Here is a 12,500-nt window from a genome sequence, read left to right as displayed (position 1 = left end):
AAGCGTGGAATGGAGATCTAGACGAAGGGCGAGAAGCAACATAAGGCGGCGAGAGGGAGTGGAAAGACCGTAATATTTGGAGTGAAGAGAATCAGAACAGATATGCCGGACGGAGGAAAGAAGGGGCAATGAAAGTAAGTATGGTAAAAAAAATTGCACGACTGGTAGTAGGAAATGTAATTTTTGTTTAATTCGTCTCAAAGTACGGACCTTGTGGTACTTATTGATATTCCTGCTTTTTCCAAAAGTATATACTTGAAACGTAGCAGATAGCTAATCAACCCACAAAGAAATAATCGATTAGCGTTAGGATTTAAGAGTAGGTTATCAATCATGGGTAAAGTTTAGGGTTTAGAGAGACATCAAAGCTTACAGTCTTCAGATAAGGCCTTACCTCACATATAGGATATAGGGCAACATTTTGCTGTAAACACGTAGAATGAGTTCTACAGGTCATTGTTATAATAATCGTTAAATAAAATTTGGGGAATAGAAAAAAATTAATATTTGCGCACAATGTTTTGCGGAATCATAGAAATCCGATATATTTAAAAAAATGAAATCTGAAGAAATATTTCGGTGCGAAATAGACTTTTTTCAGTTGTCTGAAAGTATTTCCGTAATTTGAATAAATCGTTTTCAATGTTAGCATTTATACCTTCCTCGAGTTTTCAAAGTAGGCAAAACCTACAAATCAGAAATGTGAATATAGAACGAATCCCTAATGGAAATCTTAAAATAAAAAGCACGTATTGAATAAAGGCCTAACGACATTACCGGAGCAGCCCATCGTCCATGGATACACCGAGAAAAGTTCAACTCAATCATAACCTCCAAGCATAAGGCGTTAAATACTGATAGAAAATTTGTGTGGTGCTCCAGCATGGCCTCAGTCCTATGACCGAAACCATTAAAAGGATATAAAAACAATATGGATTTTTTCCGAGCTCTTTCATTTGAAATGCCTTTTTTGATAAAAAGCCTCCAAATAACGTTTTTAGTTTTATGATACCCACTCCATTTTGAAAGTGCTACAGAGTTTATCCTTCCATCAAAATTACCTGTTAATGTAGGTTATATGCACTATTCCTATTCTTTTTTCTATATTTTGCATCATTTTCAAACCATTTAAAATAGGGTCTGCGTGTTTTGGCGAAAAATCATGGTAACGAAATAACTTCAAAATATCAATATGCGAGAAGATATTTGTGATTTTAAAACAATTTAAATATTCACAAGCGTAGATAAAGTAAAATAACTCTGAATATGAAGTTGAACATTTAATATTGATAGTTGTATAGATATATTGAACATGATTACTCCTCAAATGTCGGAAATTGGATTATCGGTTACAAAATCCACATGATATTTTTGTACGTGCTTTAACGTCTTCGGTCAATCATTTTCAAGTCATGTGTTTCGTTCCTTTAAACATTATTTTGTTTTTCCTTTTCTTCCATATCAGTGTCTATCAATACTGGAAAAAGTATAAGTGTTTTTGAAGGGAACCTGCATCTCATCGACAACTATGATTGTCACACGCCGATGACTGATCAATAACCAGAACCTTGAGTCCGTGTGTATCATAAGTTTAAGACGGGAAGGATGGCTTCCCTTTGCAAACACTGATAGGGCACAGAAATTGTCTCTATGGCCAGCTGTAGGAGGTGTCCTCCTGGGGCTACAAACTACATTAGCATCCAATCTTAGGTGTTAGCCATATTTAATTGACAGATGTACGTCACAATGTGTTGTAGCTACTGTTTATAACTCGCTCTGAGATTTATTATTATTTTATTTTTCTTGACATCAAATTGGTAATATATACAATATCTAATCATTCTACGAAGCTAACATAATTTCTACTCATACTAATTATATCACAGGCTTCCGGGTGTAAACGATCCTTTCGTACACTTTAAAAGCAGGGAACACGCTTGGGAATTCTTCTTCATGAGGTAGGTTGCATTTTCATTTTATATACATAGATGCAAACACCTAGATTAGAGTCACATCAGATTTGTTCTCCCGGCTCTTTCTTTAAAACGCAAAGGTATTTGTTGGACATATGTAGATTATGTAGATATGCTTGAACATATCATCGTTTAATTTTAATAGGTTTGTAAATGTTAAATTTCACAGATTACTTATTCTCAGAAAAAAATTGTAATTTCTCAATCGAAGTTATATTAAAGTAAGAATCAACATACTTACTGCACATAAATGCTAGGCTAAAAAATTTAAGCGATATTACAGATATACATTAGTGATGCGAGTTTTAGAGTTAACGATTCCTTTTCATAAAGAAGCAGTATAATTATTGAAGATTGCAAGGTGTGTTGTGTTTAATTACATGTAAGCTATACATTAACAAAGTTCAAAAAATAATATTCATTTATTTTTACATTGAAAGGAATACTAGTGGAAACCATACAACATTAAGCATACGGTTGTAATTTTCCTAAGCGCATAAAAGTGTGTTGTCTTTTAGATGAGGATCAGTTATATTTAACACTTGTAGCTATTATGTGTGTGCGTATATTTGTATGCATGTATGTGTGTTGTCTTAGCTAAGGTTTACTTGTAAAGAGCAGGTTCCTATATCTGTCTATTCTGGCAAAGTGGGAACCATGATTGCTCAATATGCCAGGCCAGATGGATTGAAAAATACTGCACAGGGGATGAACGAATATCCGATTTCAAACTAGAGTATATCAGTAGTAGCGCACTCAGGAATCATGATTTAGTTTCGGATCTTTCCCACTAGTTTGGAAGACGTAAAGGGCTGAAGTACTTGCCTGACGAGAGATTGTTACCACTCTATTTGTTTTTACGTCGGTAGCTTTTAATCAATTATCCATTTGTATTGTCAAAATATATTTAAGGTATTTTCGCACTGTTGTATGCTGAATATCACGCAGATTAGGATAGAAAATGAACGTTAAAATTTGTATGAATTTATATCTTTCATGCAGTTGATGTAATAGCATGTAAATCATTAATATAAGGGAGACTAACACTATGCTTTTCCCATAACCTTTATTTGAACGCTTAATAATTATTTTAGCAAGAATATTTAAAATATCAATGACAAAATTTACTAATAGGATTAATTTCATGTTGAAAGAAGTTGTTTACTTTGTAGGAACCTACTCATGCTATAATTATTACGATGGCAAGTCCATTGTCTCAATCAAATATTTTCTAATATTTGGTCATCCTTCATACTGATGAGTAACTTGAAACGGTGTTTCTAGCTCTACAGAGAATATTTTTGACAACATATATGCAAAATAAATGTGCTGCATTTTAAGTTTCGGAATTGTTTGGAACCCTTTTTATAAAACTAGAGATGACGAAAATGGTGCAGTAGAGCATAATTCTCTTGGTGAATATAGGTTCGTCGCATTCGTGAATTTGAATGCGTCAGCATTGCGAAAGCCTCGCTAAACATATACCAGACCCATTCTGTGAGAACAATGTTTCAGTGTACCCTGACCACCTTGATTTTCTGAATGAAATCAAATGATGTGACATGCCTGTAAAACATATTTGTTCCCTCATGTAACATTCCAAACAATTTAAACTTAAACTTTGCTTAACACACAAGCATATTGTAAATAAAGCTATAAAAACATACTTAATATTATTCCAGGATATTCATTACATTATTTTTTTTCCTTTTTAAGTTTGAGTATATGTTCCGGCAATAAGCTCTTCAAGGCGAAATTGCTATATACTCGTTCGATAATGATTCAATCCATGGACAAGTTTTGGGACGAACCGTAGGTGGAGTTTTAATTTTATTTTTTATTTACATGATGATTGTTTATGACATCATTACCTGACTGCATGTGAGTTTATGTATGCATGTTTTTGTGTCTGCAGTATGTATTCTTATCTATATTGGAATATATGCACACATACACAAACATACATACATACACACACATATTCTTTCTTATATACAATGCTTGTATATATGTTCTGTTGTTTTTGTCGCTTCTTAAACACTGCCTTTGAGGAAGGAGCAGATTTCTAACAAAAATGTAAATGCCTGTCTTTGGAATGAATGAATTAATTACATCGACCCCAGTGTTTTACTGGCAACCGGCAAGTATGAATTGCGTATTCAATGTCGACAGAATTTCAAGTCAGAGCGTAAAGGTGGACGAGATGCTACAAAATCCAAACTACTCCATTAATAGAATTTGAGTTGTCAAAGAATAAACATCTGCTATTTCGAATTGATTGAATCTGAAACTATATTTTATTCTGCGAAACAATTCCTTGCAAAATGGTTACACAATAATATGAATAAGAAAATGCATTTATTCTGAACATTGTTATTTTTTTCTCTAATATTAATTCTCTGATCAAACATAAAATGGCTAGTCCATGTTGGTCAATCTTCACTTAGTCTTTTTCTTTAAATATATGTAGTATCCTGGCATCCTAAACTATAAACAACATTTTGTATTGCTTCTCAATGTTTGAATTCGAGATCATTAGGACCGGTTGGACTAAGTCATACATATTTCATATATATTTGTTTTAATTTTTCCGACGTTTTATCTGGTAACAAGTATGGCGTAAGAATAAATGTAAAATGAAACGTATCTGCTCTATGTCGACATATTCAGTTCAATTTGGGCGATGTAGAACAAATTTCGCATATGTTTTAAATATTTATAGCAGATCTAATTCAATTCTTGATATAGCCTTGTTATACAGAGTATTATTGCCGGTTTTTTAACCAACATTTTCACATTCATATTATATTGTGTTTCCACTCTCAAAAACAATTCATAGTCAACGTTAATCGTATAAAGTCTCCCGTTTTCTCCAGCATATATTTCATGTAGCTCCTCGAGGGAAGTTTTAGCTTCGGCCATCGGATTAAACTGGCTTTTTGCCTATTCAGTTGTATTTATTAGTCGATGGGGAGGGGGCATGCAAAAGGAATGTTGTATAAGAGGATTAATATTAATTTCCATAATGTTTCTACAGGTATATGAAGATTCTACTATTTTTTCCGATTTACGACTTCAAATACTCAGAGCATATTACAATTGGGAAAACGTTCAAATGTTTTCACGAAGTTCTTAGTGATCCTTTTGACATGCAGCAGACAATTCGAATCAGGTTAGATATTTCAATACCTTTTCCTATATATTTGAAATAAGTCATTGATTACAGGAATTAAACAAAGAAGGAATATTAACATGTCGAATCGATAGACCGACTTCCCTACTGACTGTGTAAGTCAACTAGTTAGTAGAAGTGGACCATCCCACTTCTCGCCTGGTGACGTCCGCCACAAGAGATTCAAATATGATATTGTAGTATATGATTCAACAATTTGCTGATACCTTTTGTAGCTTTTAAAATGATTTGTATATAATCGTACTTTTCGCTATAAATGTACATTTCGTTACCTTGATGCATTTTAGAAGAGACGCACTGAATTAATTTTTTACTCACACTAAACCCGAGACAAATGCGGAACTTGCTAGAATCTCCGAAGACATGCATTTACCTACAACGTCAGTCATTATATGTGACCCACTGCAAGCTTCATACTTGAACAGTAAAACAATTGGAGGAGATTAAGTAGCGTTGCGCTCATGATCCGGCAAAGATGAAACCGAAGATATAATAATAGCAATAAACAGAGACTTAATGAAAGATGGCAATCAATAAGCAAAATTATCTAAATAAACCCATCCGACCTACACTTAACACTCGTAAACATATATTGATTATATTAACTAAGAATGTAACATGCAACAAACTGCAAATAGAATATCCCTGGGAATTGAAAGAATCCCATGCGAGCATAAACAAAACATCTGTAAATAAGGGATCTTTTCTAAAAGAAGACCAGATTTTTCTAGTTAACTAAACAATTTGAAACTTCGTATACTGGTAGAATGTGTCAAAAGAAAACATAATTGTAAATCAAAATGAAAACGGAATTGTAATTTCTAAGTTTAACGTTGTTTAACAATTCGAATTTTAACCAATGGTATTCTTTGTTGCAACCTCATATCATTTACTGCATCTCAAAATATCGTTACTGTGACGTAAACAGCTATTTTGTGACGTACTTAACGTAAACATTTAAATAGCTAAAACGTAAACATCCGCTTATCGTGAACAGCTAAATTCGCTTGGCATCGTACTCAGCATTTTCAGTTTCCTAGAATTATATTTGAAACAAAATAAAAAGAAAAAGATTCATACGCATAAATATCCATCCTTAGACATCAGAAAGATTAGAAATGCAACAAAAATTTAAAATACCGGATCTTTGCATTTTGACCTACAGATTTAAAAAAATATTTTTTCTAACTAAACATTTTCAAACTTCGTGGAGTATATATAAAATTTGTGTTGATCCTAAATAGCTACACACACATGTATACAACCGTATGCATACATATATATATATATATATATATATATATATATATATATATATATATATACACCTAGACACACATATTCTAATGCATATGCATATATATGTGTATATTTATAATGTGTGTGTATTATAGATGCATACGTTATATATATATAAAAGACGTTTACATACAATATATATATATGTTATATACATCTACATGTATATGTATGTATGAATATATAAGTACCACAGAATTTGAATAAAACTGTTTTGATGCATACATACACAAACACACACCTACATACATACATACATACATACACACATACTAAAATTACATCGTTGGAACAGTAATTTATTTATGCATATTTTGTTATACAATTTATTTTAAAGCTGAATCCCTATCCTGCCATTAACCCCTTTCTTACAAAATAGTTGAAGAATCTGGGGTGTAGGAATAGGGCCAGTATTGGAAGTTTTAACTTCTTGCTCTCTATCTTATGATCTCCGAAATTTAAGAATCTTGTGTTAACTGGGCTCTTATTATTTACTCTGACTCTGCCACCACCCCAATGCAAAGACTATAAATATCAGAATCATCTTCACAACCACCACTGAGACATCCTAACCTATCCGATGTCACTACTACTATCATCATCCACTGCCACCACCACCACCACCTCTTCAAAACACCAACACTATAATTGCTGTCATCATACACATCCACTGTCACCACTACACCACCACCACCACCACTACCATGATAACCACATCTACCACAGCGGTTTGCTTACTTCTTACCCACGCTGTTTAAAATTTTCACAAAATAGCTGTCTACGTCGCAGTAACACTATGCAGATTATAATTTCAGATCAAAACAGACAATACGATTGGTTAAAATTCGCAGATTTAAACTACGTTTAAACTTATAAAATACATTTGAAAACTAGTTGAAATTAATGTTTTCTTTTGACACATTCTACCACTATACGAAGTTTCAAATTATTTAGTTAACTAGAAAAATCTGGCCTTCTTTTAGAAAAGATCCCAAATAAGTTCTAAAGGAGAGATACACATATAGCCAAAGACAGGGAACATCTGCTCCTCCGAAGACGGTAATAAAATATTTCTTCTCTCCTCCTCTCTTAATATGTATGTCCATTTTGTTATTAAAGTTTGTCAGTACCCGTGACCCGAGGTCGATTTGGAAGCTCAATGCCCCAAATCTCTACCTATAGATATGATGGCTACCAGAGAGCTATCTGTTTGCACTTACAAGCCCTCCTGCCAGTATGCAGTAGATACAAGATCTACATATCATCATGTGTGCAGGGATTGGGAAGAGGCGCTGAATGTTGGAAAGTATAGATCTCATGGAACAGATCAATTTCTTGCCCATAAGAGGTAGGCAGTTTTTTCTGGATTTGAGCAGTAACGGAGAGGGTTCCAGCAATCTAGTACCTGTTTATGCTTTGACGTGAGTGGGGCAGCCGACTTTCTTCAGACATCTGAAAATACCCTGGGACGATGGGTACGTTTGGGTATAGTTAGCTGATAATGAAGGAATTGCAAAAACAGCATAGGTTCAGTCAACCTCCTCAGGTCTCTGACAAGTACCGACTTGATTTCTTGAATGTGACGACGTCGATGGTGACAACTTGATCGGGCTACCTAAGTAGTCTGAAGATAAAATAATTGGCAGACAAGTAGATAAGGATATCATAGGTAGATTCTTCCACTTTTACCGTCACCTTCTACACATAGCACAAATTGCAATCTGTTTTGTTGATCTCGATACTCCCCTTTGGCTAATTTTGAACGAGTTGAAGTGACTATTTCTCTTAATTCTGTGGAAATATCACCTTTCACTTCTGAGAATCTATATTTATTATCAACATACGCTAAATAGAAGACCGGGTATGCCTTCGCTATTTGTTACACTCACTTTTCCCTAGCTTTTCCTCTTTATTTGCAATTTTGGGTCAAGCCTAGACTGCTGTTTGGGGCCCGTTACTAAATGCATACAGTCGTCTAACAGTCGGGCAATACGGACAGTATAAGTTCGATTTTGGATGTTTTATAGATGTTTAGTGGCGGGCAAGGCCGACCATGTTTTGGAGGAGACCCAGGGCGCCGACGAGAACTAGCTAGCTGGTCCCTTCTGGTGGAATTTCAGGTTAACGTCAATGTATAATTTCCAGAAATCAATGTCCTGGTAGACGTACCGACCATCAAACGGATTTGCCAGATATGTAATCAGAAAGACAAATCTGGTTTGTACTCGTGCTGCCTTATAGACTTATGTCGAACACCTGTCCCGTGTAGAACGGATCCGGTTATCGGTTGCGTCCTTCGGCAAGATTGTTTAGCAGCCTTCCTTTGGCTCGAAAAGACAGGATGTGATTATCGGTATAATGGCGAAAAAGGGGTCTAATGTACCAGATTGATACTCCTGACGAGGGACAGATTTTGGCAAGATCTCATGAATGTATTCAATTACCATTTCAAATGGAAAATGAGCATGGAATATGAACTGGTGACGTCTACAAATTTGTTGAAACGTGTGTTTATGTTGAAAATATAGTCCGATGGTTCGGGCCTGTTACGAGGATTGCAACATAAGTATGAAGTAAGGACACTTACCCGAGTAGCCGGTGTCACCGCGGTTTTCTAGGTTTGTTTTGTATAGCCATGAGTAAGTCTCGTTTTGGTTTGGCAAATTATTCATTGTTTAAATTTACGGTTGTTGCTTCTCTGCTTTTACATGCTCCTTTATATAAACCACATGTATCGCCCTCTATCATCTGCAATGATTTTGTGAACTATTACTCGTTCACAAAACATAATTTTAGGTTAGCGGTATTCCGTCCGGCTCTACTACCTCAGTTTAAATTCTACGGTGGTCGACTTTCCATTCATCCTTTCGAAGTTAATAAAATAAGTACCAGTATAGTATTAGGGTCAATGAAATTGACTAGACACCTCTCCCAAAATTTCAGGCATTGTAAATACAGTAGAAAGGATTAGAATATCATTGACACTGCTATGTTATCATTCTTAATCTCGCTCGCATTAGAATTATTGCCATTACTATAGGCTTTTCTTACTGTAAGTACAGTGTCATATCATTTACGATATATTTGCTACATACGTCAATGAGCATGTTGAATCGTTACTGCGAAGGACAAAATGATTAACGACATTTCATTCGTCTTAACATTTCGGGTTAAAATTCCCCAGAGATGGAATTTGACTTTGTATTCTCTCTTGGTAGATTACACAACTACCAGAGGAGTAGAGGCCGATGTAAATGCCTAGTCCCTCCCCCAACATTACAGGCAATGTGACTTTCAGAAAAATTATTATTATGTGATATACAACTATATTTGATACTGGAATTTCATTGTTTTTCTTACAGCGATAACAGCTTAATGTGAGTATTTCTTTTTTATATATAATACTAGCAGTATAGCCAGGCGTTGCTCGGGTTTGTTTCTTAGTTGCACTTAAAACGGCAGACTTTGGTGTCGCGTTAACAAAGGTTTGGCATAGTTTCAATCTTTTTTGAAATGTAAAAATTTTGCACTAGGTAACTTGTTATTCTCTTTAAATTAACATTTTTCTGGTTGAAATATATCGATAAAGGGCGAAACAGCAGTCAAGAATTTTTACAAAATAGGGATTTTCATAGAAAAAAAAGCACCTTTTTGATGTAAGTTATTTTTTGTCTTAACATGTTCCGATATGAATTTTTTTTTTCCTTCTACGGAAATGAGTTCAGCAAAATATAATTTGGTTCTGTACGAACACCAGGACACTGAAGTGTCGAATATAATCATTTCGGATAATTGTTCTACATCTCTACGCTCGAAAGTTACATTCTACAACGCCATTTTACCCGAGAACAATAAAACTATGAGTTTAATACCTGTAAACATATTTCTTTTTCTCTTTGTTTCTCTCTTCTGCATACCATTTGTTTCTGTTTCATATGTTCAGAAATGTACATTATTCATATCATTTACATTTGGCGAATAATTGTCCTCATATTGATTGTTGTTAACACAACGTTTCGGCTGGTATACACTCCAGCGTTTATGAGGTGTCTTGGGGAAAAACCTTACATTCCTAAGGTATTTTTACGATGTTGTTGCTATATTATTATGATGATTATTATTATTATTCTATGTTTGTCTTTTGCTTTATGTCTGTACAAGTTGGCTCCATGTCTCACCCAGAGAACTCAAGAGACAACAGGCTGGAAGTTCTGTGCCATATATTTGGGGGTTTTTTTGGTGTTGTACAAGTGAATGTCTAATACATAAAAATAAAATTTTTTTAAAAATTAAAAGATAAATAAATAAATAAATAAAAGTTTGTTTTTAACCTTGGGATTACATAGAGAGTATTTTGCGTAGGATATGAGCAGTTCCCATGAACACTATCTTTTGAATTTCTGCCATTTTGGGGTTTCCTGGTATCTGAGTTAGGTAGCAATCAGTCCCTTTCCCTATCATTCCCAGGGCACCTATGACAACAGGTATTGTTTTAGTCTTCAGTTTCCACATTTTGCTGATTTCTATTTTAAGATCTTTATATTTGCTCAGATTTTGGTAGGTCTTGACAGATACGTTTATATCGATTGGGGCAGTCATATCAATGAGGAGGCATGTTCTTTGTCTGAAGTCTATCAATATGATGTCTGGCCTATTTGCATCTGTCTTCCTGTCAGTTTGAATGGTGAAGTTCCAGAGGATTGAGATGTGGTCATTTTCAAGCACTGGAGGTGGATTGTGTTCGCACCAGTTTTTTCATGGGGCAAATCCAGGTTTTTGCAAATTACCCAGTGAATATATTGTGCAGCTCTATCATGCCTACTGACGTACTCTGTAGGCGCTAGAAGACTGCATTTGGAGACAACATGATCAATGGCTTCATTTTGTTGTCGGCATACACGACATGTTGGGCTACTGCCGTTTTTAAATTGTTGGCCTGGTAGTTTCTTTTGGTAGGCATTGATCTTGAGCTGCTATGATAAACCCTTCTGTTTCAGATTTTAAGCTAGAGGCCATTAGCCATTGATGGGTCAGGGCTTTGTCAATATCTGCATTATTCGCTCTCTTTGGGTATTTGCCAGAGAGAGGTTTTTCTTGCCATTTATTATTCAGAATATCTAAGGCCACAGTCTTGGCACGGGTTTTCATGCGCCTAGCTTTTTCTGTGCTTGTTTCTTCTATGTCTATCTCTAATTCCGAAATTGGTTGTATTCGGAATTCACTTAGATATCCCTTTGCCTGTTTTGTGCCTGAGTATGATGCTTTCTTGTTTTCATGTTTTGAGACAAGTTTTAACATCCAGTCCTCAGAGTTTTTCAGGTAGGTGTCTAGGCTAATTGTAGCAATCTTCATTGATATTGCCAGTTGTAAAAGACCACGGCCTCCCTCTTTTCTTGGCAGATAGAGTCGTTTTGTATCTGCCTTAGGGTGGTGCATTCTATGCATTGTCAACAGTTTCCTTATTTTTCTGTTGAGCTGACATATTTCAGTAATTGACCAGTTAACAATAATGAAACTGTAAGTCACGACTGGTATGGCTAATGCATTGATCGCTTCGATCCTGTTTCTTGCATTCAGATCTGTCTTGAGTATTGCTCTCACTCTTCGATAGCATTCTCTCCTGATCCTTTCCTTCATCTCTGAATGCCTTATTCCGTTCCCTTCAATTACCTCTAGGTACTTGTAGCTCTCCGCTGGGTCTAGTTCTTTTATGACATTCTGCTGGTCAAGGTTAACGTTAGATGTTTCTGTCATTTTTCCTTTGATAAAGGTAGCTTTTGCACATTTATCGAGGCCGAATTGCATTCTGATGTCGTCACTGTATTGTTTGACTATCGCTAGTAAGCCCTTGAGTTGTTGGTCATTTTTTGCAAAAAGCTTTAAATCATCCATGTAAATGAGATGATTTATATTTTTATCAAACATTTTATACCCGTACTGCGCGTCATTGAGCAGCTTTGAGAGAGGTATTAAGGCTAAACAAAAGAGGAGTGGTGACAGTGAGTCACCCTGGAAAATGCCACACGAAATTTGTA

General features: G+C 35.1%; 1 protein-coding gene across 4 annotated transcripts in view; it reads left to right on the top strand.

Moving 5' to 3' along the window:
- The window catches only part of LOC115231167, a 33,085-nt gene extending 23,152 nt beyond the window's left edge, over positions 1-9,933 (top strand). For all 4 annotated transcript variants that reach the window (XM_036499974.1, XM_036499975.1, XM_036499973.1 and 1 more), the window contains 4 exons: positions 1,887-1,958; positions 3,690-3,785; positions 5,011-5,145; positions 9,828-9,933. In XM_036499974.1, coding sequence (XP_036355867.1) covers positions 1,887-1,958; positions 3,690-3,785; positions 5,011-5,145; positions 9,828-9,846 — 322 coding nt within the window. In that variant the 3' untranslated portion in view covers positions 9,847-9,933. The remainder of the gene's footprint in view (positions 1-1,886; positions 1,959-3,689; positions 3,786-5,010; positions 5,146-9,827) is intronic.
- The last annotated feature ends 2,567 nt before the right edge of the window (positions 9,934-12,500 follow it).

Source organism: Octopus sinensis, unplaced genomic scaffold (genome assembly GCF_006345805.1).
Source record: "Octopus sinensis unplaced genomic scaffold, ASM634580v1 Contig17676, whole genome shotgun sequence".
NCBI classification, from domain to species: Eukaryota; Metazoa; Mollusca; class Cephalopoda; order Octopoda; family Octopodidae; genus Octopus; species Octopus sinensis.
The sequence above is the reverse complement of the archived record's forward strand: the minus strand, read 5'-3'. Positions and strand labels throughout refer to the sequence as shown.